Genomic DNA, 11,896 nt, shown 5'->3' with positions numbered 1-11,896 from the left:
CGGCAAGTGCGGTTTGGGCCGACGTATGGCTGGCGTACTCGATAAATGCGTAAGGATCGTTGCTGGCTTCCCGGATGATCTTGCAGCTCTTGACCGTGCCCATCTGACTGAACAGTGTGCACAGCAGCTCCTCTGTGACGGAGGTGTCAAGATTGCCGACGTACAGCGTCTTCGGGTAGGATTCTTCAGTCATTTTGAGAGCTTTGTACGCACAGCCTGCTTAAAAAATATAGCACACACCAAATATCCTAGCTTCCTCGCCTCTCTTCGCTCGTCTGCTGCTCACAATGCAAGCGGCCCTTGTAGGAAGGACCACCAATTGTCCGTTCAACACCACACACACACACACACCTACTGCGCACTGTGCACGCAAGCGGAGTAAATCATGCGTTCCTCCTTGTTGTCAGATGTCTCTTAGCGAAGGAGGCTGTCCCCGATTGGGCGGCCTGCTGGTGTGACTGGTGCAAATTCGCGCTTCTGATCCGCGGCCTTTTAACACTCTTCACAGCGAAAGCGACCAGGGTTTTGGGCAAACGCACGCACTCTCCTACCGCCGGTTGATTCGCTCGTTCGCTCACTCGCTCGCTCTCCTCTCAGCGGCGCCGACACAAAATCGCCAAAACGAACGCACTCGTCTCGATCGCTCGCAAATCCCGGGCTCTGACTGCCCACCACCGAAAAACACGGTCAATGATGATGATGATGATGCACTTCCTGATGCGTGTTTCGATCTGTTTTTTTTTTATTCACGGACGCCCACCGATGCAGTTGCTGTAATTAAAATAGAAAAAAAGGATAAAGCGTTTTAGCTTTCCACGGCGAACCCCCGTGTAATCGTCCTTTGAGCACACACAGCCATCTTCAAAGCCGCGCACACCTGGATGCACATACACAAATGCAAACACGTCCGCACAGCGCTTTGATCCTGGCTCACGCTCCTTTTTCCCAACAATTTCCGAAGGTGTTGTTTGTGCTCGCAGAACATCACGAGCACCACACACACTCGCACACACACGTGCACACGCACTCGGAAGATCGGAAACTGGTGTCAACTACTTTTGCTGAATTTATTATGTTCCTTGCGGTATCATTCGGAGGAAATTCTTGAACCAACTCCCTTTTAAAAACCCCTTTTTATTTGGCCGCCTCTTCGGCTTGCCGGACCGCACTGCTCCACTTCCAGTCCACCAGCCAGCCAGCGGCTGTTTTCGGGCCTTGTTGGCTTTCTTCTTTCTCTTCACACTTCCACCGAAGAACACCACGACGCAGCCATCACCGCGAAAATTATGCTCGGCGCTCGAGAACGAGCGGTGTCGCGATTCCACAAACGCCTACCTTTCTGAGCGACCACGGAGACGGTTTCCGGCGGTAGTGAAGAAAAACAAATCCCTACGCACCGTAATTGGAAAGCCAAAATCACTTTATTCCGGGAGTCTCGTTGCCGTCGTTCCCTTTTCTCCTAACTTCTTTCGCCTTTCTACTTTACCTCTTCTTCGTCGGCCGCTGCTGGTTAAAATTTTAGCGTTCTCGACCTGGTTATGTTGGCAGCCCTGCGCAGGCCTGCCCGCTGAACACGAGGTCGGTATTGTCCGTATCACTTGAGATGCGCCCGGGATGGGTTACGAATGTGGTCCGCGGAATACCGAAATTGGTCCATTCGAGCGCAGGTGGATATTTACCTTTTTTTTTAGTTTTTACTAGTTATTTTTAGTATTAGGGCGACAAGTAAATTGCGAGGAATGTTCAAAAGAGAGCGCAATTAGTAGACCCAATCGCATCATCACCTCCTGCTATCGCCAGGGAAACGTGTGGTAGAGTGTTTTTGCTGCGAACTTCGCAGCCGATCATCGCGCTCGTTCTGGGACCGATAATATTCGTTCTGGACTTTCGGAAGGATCCGCAGGAAAATGGCCTCACTCAAAGACTGGGACGTGCTGCGGCTCTCGACGCTGATTACGAACATCAACGCGAAACTTTCGGCCAGCGTCACGGCGGATCAGGAATATCGGCTACTGTGTTTGGTGCGGCAGAACGATCAAATTCTGTTCCGGTACACCGACCGGCACGGTGAGGTGCACCTGATGCTCCTCTGCTGGTTCGCCGAGAACCGCAAAACCGTGCAAGATGTATGCTTCGACTCGACCGGATGCTGGCTGCTTGTGTTCTGTATGTATACCACCTCCCGCATAACCGGGCATCGTTCTTCGTCAGACTAATTCTCTACAATGCTTTTACCACAGGTTATGATAATACGTTGCACATCGTTCCGGCGCTTTCGATTTGCGATAAATCTCTGGAGCACGTCGACACGACGTTCAATCGTGATGAGATCACATCGTTCATTGTGCCCTTCATCGGCCCACACGAGTGCCCCAATCCGCAAACGTGTCCCAACAATTCGCACAACAGTCAGCAGCAGCAGCAGCAGCAGCAGACGACCGCATCTCATCGCTCTTCGATCGCTTCCGAGGGCAGTCTGAAGAGTGCCGGTACTATGGCGGTGGGCGGTGGTGTAGCAGGGACGGCCAGCGCTGGTGGTACACCATCATCGGAACCGAATCTCATCTTCGACGCACCGACAATGAAGAAATCCAGCTCAAGCTACACGACGCACAAGATCGACGAGATCTTCTCGCTGAACAGCATATACCGGAAACTGTTTCTCGAGCAGCTGGATAAGGCACGCGAAGAGCAGAATGCAAACCGAAGCATCTCGGCCACGGCGGGGACCGATACACCGATTGCGATGAAAACCATCGAAGATTTTTTTGCTGACGCCTCGCAGTTGAGAGAAGCGGATGTTTCGAAGGCATCGACACCGCTCGAGACTTACACGATCAGTTCGAGCCTCGAGTCGACCGGTGTGTCGGTTTCGTGCCCGTATCCAACCTGCTGTAGCTGGTGGCGAACGCTGGCCAATGAACCGCGGGCCATTCTGGGGTACTCGGATGGTTCGATTTGTGTCGTAGGTACGGCAAGGGAGATCTCTCGACAAGATGAGCAGCTTAATACATTTCTTATTGTTTGGTTCTGTTGCAGCTCTCACCCCAAACTGTCCGTTTCTGGGTAACACCAACTGTGAACGAGGCTCAATCGAGAAGTTAATCATCTGCCAGGACTACAGCATGGAGACGATCAGTTTGATGATCAACACTTCGACCAAAGAACAGTGGAAGCTGCTGCTGGAGCAGAAGTCAATCAAGTACACCTTTCCGGGTGATATCACGCCCACTTCCGGGCCGGAGTTTCGTTCGGAGCTTCTGAAATCCGTTTCCGAGGGTGGTACAAGCGAATCAGTAACCGGTGTACCGATCGAAGATTGGCAGATTGTTCTTTCGCTGCCAAAGGACGGAGAAGCAGTACCCGATGGTGGCCGAACGAGTACGCAACAGCAGCAACACCAAGCAGGGCGAGCGAAAGGCCCCGGGACAACGAACGAAGCCGAGAGCAGCGGATCCAGTCCAAACAGTTCCGAGCCGCCCTCGGGTGATGATTTCGAGAAGGTGGACAATGAATCGATTCCTGAGGGCAGTGAAAAATCAAACGACAATGGCGGATCGGCAGGCGGCACACTACCGAAGTTACTGCCCGCGGCCAAAGCTCGGTTACAGTCCTTGCGAGATCTCGGGGTCAAAAAAATCGGCACGCTAAAGCTGAAGCTCTCCGAGAGTCGCATTAAGGCGAAGGAGCGAGAAAAATTCAAAGAACAGGCCGCCAACCTGGCAGTAATGGAGCTTCCCGGGATGTACCCGGAAATATTAACTACACCGGCCGGCCCTTACTTCGTGGTGCAGTATCTAGAGGGCAAGTATTTGCTGAGTGCACTGCATTCCTACTCCGATACGCTCTCGGTGCACAGTATGGACATTAGCTTGATTCCGCTGCACATCTACAAGCTTCCGAAGCAATGCCAGTCGACGGTTTTGACCAAGAATGTGCTGTACGTGCTTCACACTATGCAGCCGGAAGAGGGTGCTGGGTCTTCAGAGAAAGCCACTGACGAAGGAAAGCTAACGGGCGAGGCTGAACGCGCAACGGTGGATTCATTGGAAGATTGTCACAGCAATGGAAGCGGAAGTAGCAGCAGCAGTAGCAGCAGCAGTAATAGCAACAGTAATAGCTCCAGCGGGGCCGCTCCTCCGAATGCGGTCAGTGTCGTGAGCTGTAAGATCGCATCAATGAAGATGGGCGATGACTGTGATTTCAACGAGCATGCCCTTCTCGGGTTGTTCCACTTTCCCGATGAACGAATTCTCGAGATACACCGATTGAGTGGTGCTGGAGAGCAAGGCAAAAATGAAGAAGAATCGGATGATGGTGTCGAGGGCACTTTGGAGCAGCAGCAGCAACCGCAGCAGCCGCCTCAGGGCGAAGAACAACGAACGTTCTTCCAGAAGTCCCCCGTTTCGAACTATCTGCGTATCCAGAAGGGGTTACGGATGGAGCGAAAGTTAGATATATCTGAGGCGCAGGTGATGGTGGGTGAATTTCCATCGATCGAGTACGATCAGGCATTGGTCGTGACGGATCGCAATCTGTACGCGATCGAGCTAGCCGATACCGGGCGCAATCTGTTTCTCAGTCTCGCACACCGTTGCATTTGGGCGGCTTGCGAAGACTTCTGTACGACCTTCGGGCTCCCGTTGGCCACCTGTATCGAGTATGCCGGGGATGTGTTGCTCAGGCGGAAGCGTATCTCGGAAGCGTTAATGACGTACAATGTGGCCCGACTATCACCGATGAAAACGGCTCTCAAGCTAGCGTTGGCCAAGGAGAACAAAGCCCTGATGAAGCTGTGCGCGATGGCCCTGCGCAATACGCACATTATCGGCAGTCAGTTCCTGATGCACGATATTATGGGATTGCTGGTCGACGAGGCGCACCTCGGGAATGTGGTGTACGATTCACTGATCAACGTAAGATTCGTCTGTCTGTGTTTCTTATCCAACGAGTAGCTATTTTTTAAACGGTTTGTCCTTTACTTTTCAGTTAAATTGTCGAACATCACTAAAACCCAACAATACGGGCGCCCATTGTAGTGACTTTTCGTACGATAACGATGATGTGCTGCTCGATGTGCAGATATCGCCGTCGGATCAGTTTCATCTCTCCAATCTTATGTTCCTGACGCTCTGCGAGCGATGCGCACAGGACAAAAACTATATCCCTCTGTGGAACTTCATAGTGACGAATAGCAAGTACCATACGAGCCTTGCCTGCATTATGCTCGCGCATGGAGCGCTACACTCGACGGCTCTATTGCTTGCGATGACGCGTGGTACTTGTCTCGATGTGTTTAGCTGTCTCGTTGGCACGTGGGAGCAAACATCGAACGACATAAAACCGACGGCTGCGGAAACGAATGCGTTTATGTACAACCTGTCGAACGAGCTGTTCATGGAGTGTCTGACCTACCTGCAGGACTACACCGTAAATTACTTTGAGCTGATACGCAAACACCTGGAGGTGTTCGATATAAACGTGCTCGAGCGTCTTATTCGTCAGCTAAATCCGTTCCACCCCATCTATCGACCGTTGCTACATCGGTTATCGAACCACGAGGCTTCCGCTGCCAAGGAACCCTCCGGATTACATTTGCTGTACTTTTGCAAGGCCCTAATTGAAACGTTCCTGGCCGTAGCGGTGCGGGCACAAACGTTGAAAATGAACAACGATGGTGTAGCCTCGTTCTTGAGCGCGTTGAAACATATACGTCCTCGTCATGAGGAGCGAGCGGTCGAGATGCGGCTTGAGCAGTTCTCACCGATTGCGGCCGGATTTTTTCACGGTGCGGCCGTCGTGCGACATGTTGCTTTCGTTTGGGGCTCGAATGGCGTTAACTGTGCCTTGAGCCGTACGGTACTGCAGGGTGATGCGATTGGTGCGAGTGGTCAACCTCCGGAAGTGAGCTTTTTGCGACAAATCGATCTCGAGGTGCTGGCCGTTCAGTGTGGTCGACTGCACACTCTTCTCCTTACGAGCAATGGGGTTAGTTGAGGTGTTAGCATTAACTGCCAGGACTTCGTCTTATTGATTATTCTTCTTACTTTTCTAGCTGTATGCAATGGGCTCGAACAATTTGGGCCAGCTGGGAATCGGAAATCACGTCATCAATGCACTGCAACCGATGCTCGTGAAGGGTCTCGACGGTAAAAGCATTACACACTTCACTGCCGGCCAGTATCATAATGCCGTTGTAGCGAACGGTTTGCTGTACACTTGGGGGTAATATACTTTTTATCGAAAACCACCATCTAGAGTGGTCAGTAACGATTTTCTTTCTGTTTTACAGTTGGGGTGTGTTTGGCCAATTGGGTCACGGGACGGTGGATGACTGTAACAGGCCGAAGGTTTTGGAGTTTTTCCGCAGCAAGGTACCGAGCTGCATTGCATCTACTGTCGGATGCCCAACGGTGCTAAACTTTCGGTTTGTTTTTTGTTTTTGCAGACAATCGTTCAACTCGCTCTGGGCCATGCCCATACGTTAGTCCTGTGCAGAGAGCACCATCGCGAATCTCGCCGCGTTCTGTACGTGTTCGGTTCGAATCACTATGGTCAGCTGGGCCTGGGCCAGGAGGACCATTTTGGAACAACCGTTGACACGCGGAACGGCAAATCTTTTTTGGTTTCTCTAGTTCCTCGCAAGCTGGAGCTGGACGATGAGATTACACTGATCAACACAAAGTTATTTGTCAATGTAAGTCAGAGGGTCAATTATCTGCTAATTGGATTGTATAAGAACCGAAATTTCCGTTTCCGCAGCTCGCTCGAACAACGTCCAACAAGCTGTACATCTGGGGATCTTCTCCACAAGCGTTGCGCTTGGCTACGCAAGCCCGGAAACGCGCCAAATCTAACAAAGGCGGTGGTGGATTCTCAAAATTCAGCTCTATGCTCCGATCGACAGCAACTCCAGCAGCTACTCCACAGGCGGATACTAATTCTACTCAGCCGACTGATTCCGATGCATCCAGAGGCCTGCAAGGACCTGCGCCCGTTGATAACACTGAGACTAAATCCGAAAGCGCGGTCGCACAGGAGGGTTTAAAAGCGGACTCCAATGATCACCGAGAGGTAGACGGATGCACGGTAGAACAATCCACAATCGATATACCGGAGATAACGGTTACCGATGAGAGTACGCCGTCTAAAGAGACGCCAGAGGTTGATGATAAGCCACAAGGAGGCTCGGGAGAGGATGCGATGGAACATCTTTTCCCGTCGACAGTCGATACATCGCTTGTCGAAGGTACAATCGTAAAGGTAAGCGCGTTTATGTTCCAGCATCACTGTTCATCTAGAAACTCGTTTTTAAATTCTCTGAAACTCCTTTTCATTAATGGCACAGATTTCAAGCGGATTGTATCACTTTGCAATCATAACGGACGATGGCGCTATTTATACCTGGGGTAAGAACATTGAGCGGCAGCTGGGTAGAGAGGGTGGTCGTAATGAGGTATTGATACCGACCCGGCTTGAATCGATCGAGGGCGTTCGGTATGTTGAATGTGGGGCTGACTTTACGCTTGTGATGACAAACGATCACATCGTGAAGGCCTGGGGTAACAATAATATGGGCCAGTGTGCCAAGGAGATCAGTCTCGACCGGACCGGTGTTCCCGGGAAGCTGGTGCGCCTGCCAATCTCGAACCGAGTGGTGCGTATTCCCGATAAATCCCAATTCATCGAGACACCGCACGAAGTGAAGCTGCCGGTGAATAAGGCCCTAGGGTACGATGAACCGCTACGTTTCCTCAAATCGATGCCCAAGTTCCGGCGTTCGTTCGTGGTGAAGAGCGGCCTGGAGAAGTTAATCAGCAATAATATTTCGACAATAAGCTCCAGTCTCAACGATGTGAGCCAGGGTGAGGTAGAGGATCTGGTAGCCGAACTTCCCGAACCATCCACTGACGGTCGGGCGCTGCTGCGGGATCATTGTGCAACGGGAAGCACCATGTCTTCGTTGCAATCCGTATCATACGCCACCTCACCGACTTCCCTAGCGCTGGATGACGATGATGAGGATGATGACGACGACGAGGTGGACGAGGAAGAGGATGATGGAGAGGAAAATGTGGAACGAAAGACCAAGGGCCAGGAGGGATCGTTCGATCCATCGAGCGATACGACATCATCTCACCTCTTCAACGAACGGTATCTATTGAGCAACGAGTTTATTCACTATTGCCTCTACCTTTTCCACGGGCTATACAGCCAGGAAGTTCTACTGGATATGATCAAACGCAACAACGAATACCACATTCGGATCATGCTGCTCAACTACGACTACGTGGAAGCGTTTCGCCTAGTACTGGATCTCCTCTCCTCGTCACTATCGTCTTCCGCCTCGTCTACTTCCATTGCGCGCCAGACACAGAATTTGGTGAAAATTTTCGAATACTTCACCAAAGACTCGAGCATCGTTCCGATGGAGGTTGGAAACATTAAGTACTTCATCTATGAGCTGTTCATGTTCTTCATTCGGCACAATCTAAGCATAGACGTGCTGGAGGAGTTCTTCCTTCGTCATGTCGATTGTTATCTAGTGCCGTTGGCATCCGTACTGTACTTTCATAACACCAACAACCTGGCAACACCGAGGGGAACAGGAAGCGGAGGAACCGGCGGCTCAGGTTGCAGTTCTGCCACTAGTGCGCCGCTCGATGCCGAGGTGCTGGCGTTGGAGCGCAAGCTGCTCGACAAGTTTAACAACAACAACAATGCCCACACACTCCTCACCGGAGGGAATCTGGAGGGTGAAGAGAATCTCCGTCTGCCCGGTTCATCCGGAGTGGGCTCGCGAAAGCTGGAAAACACGGACGTTATCTGCCGCGCGTTGAGTACCACGTTCAATGTGACGATTTGCCAGAAACTGTTGGAACATTTTGATCGATGCAAATGACTATTACCGGTAAGGGTTTGTGACGCTGAACCGGTCAACAGGCGGGAACGTATTCGTTGAGATAGTATAAGGACGCGTCCAACGCCAGTCGGTCCGATGATATTTGAAGACTCTTTCTGCGGATATTGCACTAACAAAATGTCACGTCCTATCTCGTTTCCGGTGCAAGCTGTCCATTATCAGTGGGCAGAGGCGCCTCGTACAACAAGTCAAAAACAAGTTTGCCATTTGGTTAGAGGTTAGTTAGAGTTAAAAGAAAAAGGAGATTTTATTTTGCGGTTTTATAATCCTATTGTTTATCGCAAATCTTCGCGTGAAATCCCCGAAGCATGCCAGAAGTAGACCGAACAAAAAGACAACAAAACGGAAAGATGCAACCGGTGGACATTGCGAAGACGATTTTAATCGAATTTACCGCACAAAACGAATGCAATCAAAATACAATCGATCTTTATTACTGTAGAATTAGTTTGTCTTAATGACGACGACGCCGCCGCCATGTGTCGGAAATGAACCGTATGTATTTAAATGCCAATGCCAAAAAAAAAAACACTCACTTCGACACTCTTGGAACGATTTCCTTTTTGTATCGCACTTTTAGTGACACAGACAAACACGCTATAGGGTCTCCAAAGTTTGGAACGACTGCGTCCCTTGTTCTGTCAATCGTGTCCTTTTGAACTAGATAGTAATTATTTGAAACATACGGCAAGAATCCAACGGATGGCGCGCCGGGCTTTAAATCTTAATTCTTAGTGGAATCGAAACTCTCCCACCAAACCTACATTAGAGAGACAAAACGAATCCGATTTTGTGAAGTGATCACTGATTTCATGCCAGGCCTTTTACCAAGTACTTCAGGGCACGCACTGCAGGGGAAACGTTGGATGAAACCACTTGAATCGATATAAGCTACTATCAGTCTTCAGTCGAAGATTCGGAAGTGCTATTCATCACTGTTTCTTGTCATTTGTAGTGTGGCTACATCAAAAGCTCTGCTATGCTGGTGTATAACGTAATTGATTTAGTGAAAACTAGAACGTAGATAAGTGGAGTTTTCTCATTCTGATTACTGTTCAATGTGTAGCAACGGTGTGCTTGTGTCGGCTTCGTTCCCTTATTTCGCTACGTTTCTTATCTCATACTTACTGATAACTTCACGGCATAGGCGCAGCATGCTTTACACATTAATCGTGATATTTGATAGCAATTGTGCAGCAGCAGAATGAACACCATATTCAATAATCTCATTGTTTATCGATGAGGCCTAAGTGACTTTTCGTCGCTGCAAGCAGCAGCAAAATGCCGGTCGTAGACAGTTAGCCAGACACCCAGTGGCATATCAAAACATGGAACTCGGACACAATATACGATTGGCCTCGAAAGGTATGTCGCAAACGGACGGAAGGGAAGAACTGAGATATAGAGAGAATGAGGTTCTGCAAAGATCCTGTTGTAGTTTGTATGAAGAAAAACAAAGTAAAAACGAGAGGCTTTAAGAGTATTCCCCACGAGGGTGTATCAATAATGGAATGAAGCCAGCAAAGAATGACTAAACAAGAGGCAATATATACAAACACACACACACACACACACACGCGCGCGTGTAAAATCCAAAAAAGGATGATCAACTATTGCTGCGATAGAGTTGCGCTGTGAATGAAGAAGGCAAACGGCAACAATAATAGAAATGTACGTACCCGGGCACTTGCTATTGAATGCGATGCAGATGATTGTTGAAATGATTAGCTAGAGGGAGGGGGGGGGGGGGGTGTGCGGCTGGAGGCTGGTAAATGTTGGACATTTGCTTTATTTATTTCGATTGAGATTGCTACAAAAGCGATGGTTTTAATGCGGACAGCCAGGGGACCGATTCTAGTCTTGCAACTCATATAATATACATCTTGCTCCAGGAAGCTTCTTTCAAATAGGAACTTCGGTTTGGTAACAATCGGTGCATTCTGCAATTCTAGCACGACACAGCAAAGCGCGAAACTTATTAGCAATATTGAATAATCATCTAAATTTATGATCCGATGCAAAGACAAAAGATATCAGGCTTCATCCACGCATCCAGCACACAGGGTGTTTCGTTAAGTAAAACCACGTACTGTTACTCATAAATATCATAATGTAGCAAGCAAATATAAGTGCCCAGCGAAGGTGCATATTACTAGTCGACTTCATGCTGCCGTGGCCCACCTCAAGTGAGCAAAACGATATTAGAAGAAGCGATGCCTAGCGAGTGCATGATTACGGTTGATAGCGATAAAGAAAAAAAAAACTACTGAATGCATAGATGGGATCAATGGTAATATCCTGTTGGGTTGGAAATCGTAGGCAACTACTAGTTGAGATGGATACGTGAATGAGGATGTATTGACCAATATTGAGCGTGTGAATGTGTGAGTATTGTTAGCTTTGCCTTGCGTCAATCTCGTGCGCCTAGATACCGATACTTATCGCACTGAATCCGGAGCTTCTTTCCCACGGGTGGGGCAGTGATTCGATCAATAAAGGATACGTTTGCTCTAGAGGCAGCTTTACTATGATTAACAAAACGGTTGCTGCTCGTCGATTTTCATTATGTTCAGTTTTAGTTAAAGTTATTGGTTGTTTTGAAAGAGAGAGTGGCATTCGTTGCATTCCATATCGTATCGTGCTCCGTGTGCACTTCTCTTCAAATGTTTCATTACAATCCAGGCGAGACGGTTTTCTTCATCAGCTGTAAACGGTGCGCGCAGTATTTACCAAAGTTATTGCAACTTTCATTTGGATCCGAAACATTCTGCTATTCATCATCATGTGGCCGCTGGCTGCGTTCGTCATATTTAGATCCGTGACAAGGATCCTCGTTGCAAGCGGTAAAGCATTGTGGATGCAATAGGTTTTTTTTGCAGCTCTTATGATATTCTCTTGCCCTAGTGTACACCCTTTCAGCTTTCAGTTGAACCGTAACCGTTGCTCACGAGGAAACTGATGGTAGCTGATGGT

General features: G+C 49.2%; 2 protein-coding genes across 4 annotated transcripts in view; one reads left to right on the top strand and one right to left on the bottom strand.

The window, feature by feature from the left end:
- Positions 1–1,522, bottom strand: part of LOC125948351 (nucleolysin TIAR) — a 3,135-nt gene extending 1,613 nt beyond the window's left edge. Inside the window, exons 1-2 of one of the 3 annotated variants that reach the window (XM_049674314.1) lie at positions 1,487–1,522; positions 1–771 (exon numbers count right to left, since the gene is read on the bottom strand). The exon at positions 1–771 is cut by the window's left edge and continues 360 nt beyond it. In XM_049674314.1, the coding sequence (XP_049530271.1) occupies positions 1–193 (193 nt within the window). In that variant the 5' untranslated portion in view covers positions 194–771; positions 1,487–1,522. The other 2 variants (XM_049674313.1, XM_049674315.1) reach the window with 2 other exon arrangements.
- A 209-nt stretch (positions 1,523–1,731) lies between these two features.
- Positions 1,732–10,651, top strand: LOC125948345 (uncharacterized). Its single transcript, XM_049674303.1, has 9 exons — positions 1,732–2,166; positions 2,241–2,969; positions 3,040–4,916; positions 4,990–5,988; positions 6,056–6,225; positions 6,293–6,374; positions 6,449–6,697; positions 6,763–7,263; positions 7,349–10,651. Exons 1-9 carry the CDS (start codon positions 1,908–1,910, stop codon positions 8,900–8,902), a joined length of 6,420 nt encoding a protein of 2,139 aa, XP_049530260.1. The 5' UTR covers positions 1,732–1,907; the 3' UTR covers positions 8,903–10,651.
- Positions 10,652–11,896: the final 1,245 nt, after the last annotated feature.

Source organism: Anopheles darlingi, chromosome 2, assembly GCF_943734745.1.
Source record: "Anopheles darlingi chromosome 2, idAnoDarlMG_H_01, whole genome shotgun sequence".
Classification (NCBI taxonomy): Eukaryota; Metazoa; Arthropoda; class Insecta; order Diptera; family Culicidae; genus Anopheles; species Anopheles darlingi.
The sequence above is the reverse complement of the archived record's forward strand: the minus strand, read 5'-3'. Positions and strand labels throughout refer to the sequence as shown.

Bases quoted from the DNA above. Each gene is read 5' to 3' on its own strand.
- LOC125948345 (XM_049674303.1), top strand. From the start codon at position 1,908: ATGGCCTCACTCAAAGACTGGGACGTGCTGCGGCTCTCGACGCTGATT. The intron at 2,167-2,240 runs GTATGTATACCA...CTTTTACCACAG, and splicing joins ATGCTGGCTGCTTGTGTTCT to GTTATGATAATACGTTGCAC. The intron at 7,264-7,348 runs GTAAGCGCGTTT...TTAATGGCACAG, and splicing joins TCGAAGGTACAATCGTAAAG to ATTTCAAGCGGATTGTATCA.